General features: G+C 36.2%; 1 protein-coding gene across 1 annotated transcript in view; it reads left to right on the forward strand.

Annotated features, from left to right (window-relative positions):
- Nucleotides 1-2,492, forward strand: part of RELCH (RAB11 binding and LisH domain, coiled-coil and HEAT repeat containing) — a 145,286-nt gene that overhangs the window by 134,706 nt on the left and 8,088 nt on the right. Inside the window, exons 26-27 of the mRNA XM_023733945.1 lie at nucleotides 152-256; nucleotides 2,375-2,445. Coding sequence (XP_023589713.1) covers nucleotides 152-256; nucleotides 2,375-2,445 — 176 coding nt within the window. The remainder of the gene's footprint in view (nucleotides 1-151; nucleotides 257-2,374; nucleotides 2,446-2,492) is intronic.

A 2,492-nucleotide genomic window follows, 5' to 3' on the forward strand; every position in this document is an offset into this window, starting at 1 on the left:
TCACAGGTGGGAGTCAAACTTCAGGGTAGCCGATCAGCTGCAAGCAATCAGCATGCCTTAGGCATCATTTAAGAGGGTTTCGTCTTTATATGTAATTTCTGTTGTTCTGTTGGACATATCAGTTTATTTATTTATTTTTTAAATTCCCTTAACTACTTTGTCTCAAGTCATTTCAGAAGATTTAATGGTTAATCACTTTTTACCTGGTCTCAGATGTTTACGCACTGACATGGAACATCTTTCTCCAGAGCATGAGGTGAGCTACTGTGATTATTAGGCCACTGTCATCATCGGGGCCATGTTCATATGTCTGGACATTTCCTGTAGAGACTTTGATCCTTCTTTATGTGGTGCTTGACTATGATATGCTGTGCTTAATTTTTTTTAAAACTAGTTCAGTGTCATTTTATGGGCTTATTTATTAGTTATAAAATCTTGAGGAACTTGTTTAACTCAGTCTTATTCTCTAAAGTAGGGATAACACACTGTATTTCACTGAATATGATGAGAATTTAATAAGATAATGTACATGAAGTGCTTTGTAACTGTAAAATGCTATAAAATGTTAATTATCTCTGACCATCAACTTTCTCAGAAAGTTTGTTTTCTTTCTCCATTTCCTTCTCTTTCATTCCATTCTGTTTCTCCTCCTGCTTCCCTTCCTGTTTTCTCCAAAATCTTATTTTATCATTTACTTCCTATTTTATATCTTCAACCTGTTTTCTATCAGCTTTTCTTCAGCCAATTATAATGCTTTACTCTCTGCTACTAAACAAAACAAAAACTTGCCTTTTCATCCCTCCCTCAAATCTCTTTTTCTTTCTGATGATCTGAACTTTCTCAGCCTTCACACTGTGTGTTGGTACATCATGTTCACTGCCATCACTACTCCAGTGAAACTGCTGTCCTTAAGATCACTGATAATCAAATTGTCACACTGAAGGAATACTTTCAGACATAGTAGCCTCAGGTCTCTCTGTAGCATTTTCTGTTTCAAAACTCCTGTGGCTGTTGGGACACCTTTTTCCTATTTTTTCCCACTCTCTAGTCATTTCTTTCCAGGCTTCCCTCCTTTCTCACCTCACATTTAAATGTTATTTTCTTTTTTCATTTATTAGAATTACTCTCTGAAAAACTTTTGTCTCTGCTCCTCATCTAACTTGCCACCTGTATGTTAATGACTCAGTTCTTCATCTTCTGACCTGACCTCATTCTTGAACTTTAAAACTTCATTTCTCACTGCCTTCTGTATATCCCACCTGGATGGCCCATAGGCATCGTATCAAATTCAGCATGGCCAGTCCCCCCAACTAAAATAACCAGCCTATTACTGTATTTCTGCCATTGTAGCAAATGGCACACAGATTTTTGCCCAAGTCATATACATGATAGCCTCAGATCCTTTGCTTAGGCTGTTCCCAGTGCATAAAACACTCCCTTGTCTCCTTTAAGTCTTTGCTTAAATGTCAACTTCATGAAGCCTACCCTGGAATCCCATGTAAATTGTAACATTCTTCACCTTGACCTTCCTAGTACTCCTTATCTTACTCAATTTTTTCCCAAAGCCTTTATAACCTTCTGAATGTACTACATAATGTACTTATTGTGTTTATTGTGTGTCTCTCCTACAAGAACATAAGTTTCACAAGCAGGGAATGTTGTCTATTTTGTTTGTTTTATCCTTCATGTCTAAAAGAATACCTGGCACATAGTAGGTAGTCAGTAAATGTTTGTTGCTTAGTGACCACTGTACCCAGATATGGGCGAAGAATTTCAGGAGGGACATTCAGTTTCTGGTGTGATTTCCAGCAATTTAAGCTGCAGGTTAGATACCTTCACCCCTTCCATCATTCACTCAGTCCCCTGCAAGGATGATGTTAACTCTTAGACACCCATCACATACTCAGTTATGTTTTAGTAGCCACAGATCGGTATCTGGGCTTAGCTGTAGACATAAAAACAGCATCTTACATTTTGAAACCTGGAATAAGGCAGAGGACATGGAATAGAACATCTTTCACTAGGAATGTATTTGTATGACCTGGTGTGTATATATGCTAAGTATATAGGTGTATATAAGTTTTGCTTTTAACATTAGATGCTGGGGGAAGCTAAGGGAGAATGCAATTCAGATTTAGAAGGAAGGTTGGTGAAAAACAAAATCAGTTGTTAAGTTGTATGATTGAGATCTTTAAAAGCTCTTTCTATACTTAGACTAGCAATCTAATACGAATTCCTTGAACAAAATAACTGCTAAAACTAAGTTTTTAATTAACATTAACTTATCGGAATATTAAAAATTAAGTAAAAACTTTAAACTGTAGTATGTCACTGTGTAAACTGTATTTCACTAAAGTAATTTTCTTTTAATCAGGTTATTTTAACTTCTATGATAAAAGAATGTGAACAAAAAGTAGAGAACAAGACTGTCCAAGAGCCTCAAGGGTAAGACATTAATTCTTTTTTAAGGCTTCCAGCTAACGTTCACTTCT

This window comes from Trichechus manatus, unplaced genomic scaffold (genome assembly GCF_000243295.1).
Source record: "Trichechus manatus latirostris isolate Lorelei unplaced genomic scaffold, TriManLat1.0 scaffold00063, whole genome shotgun sequence".
In the NCBI taxonomy this organism is placed as follows: domain Eukaryota; kingdom Metazoa; phylum Chordata; class Mammalia; order Sirenia; family Trichechidae; genus Trichechus; species Trichechus manatus.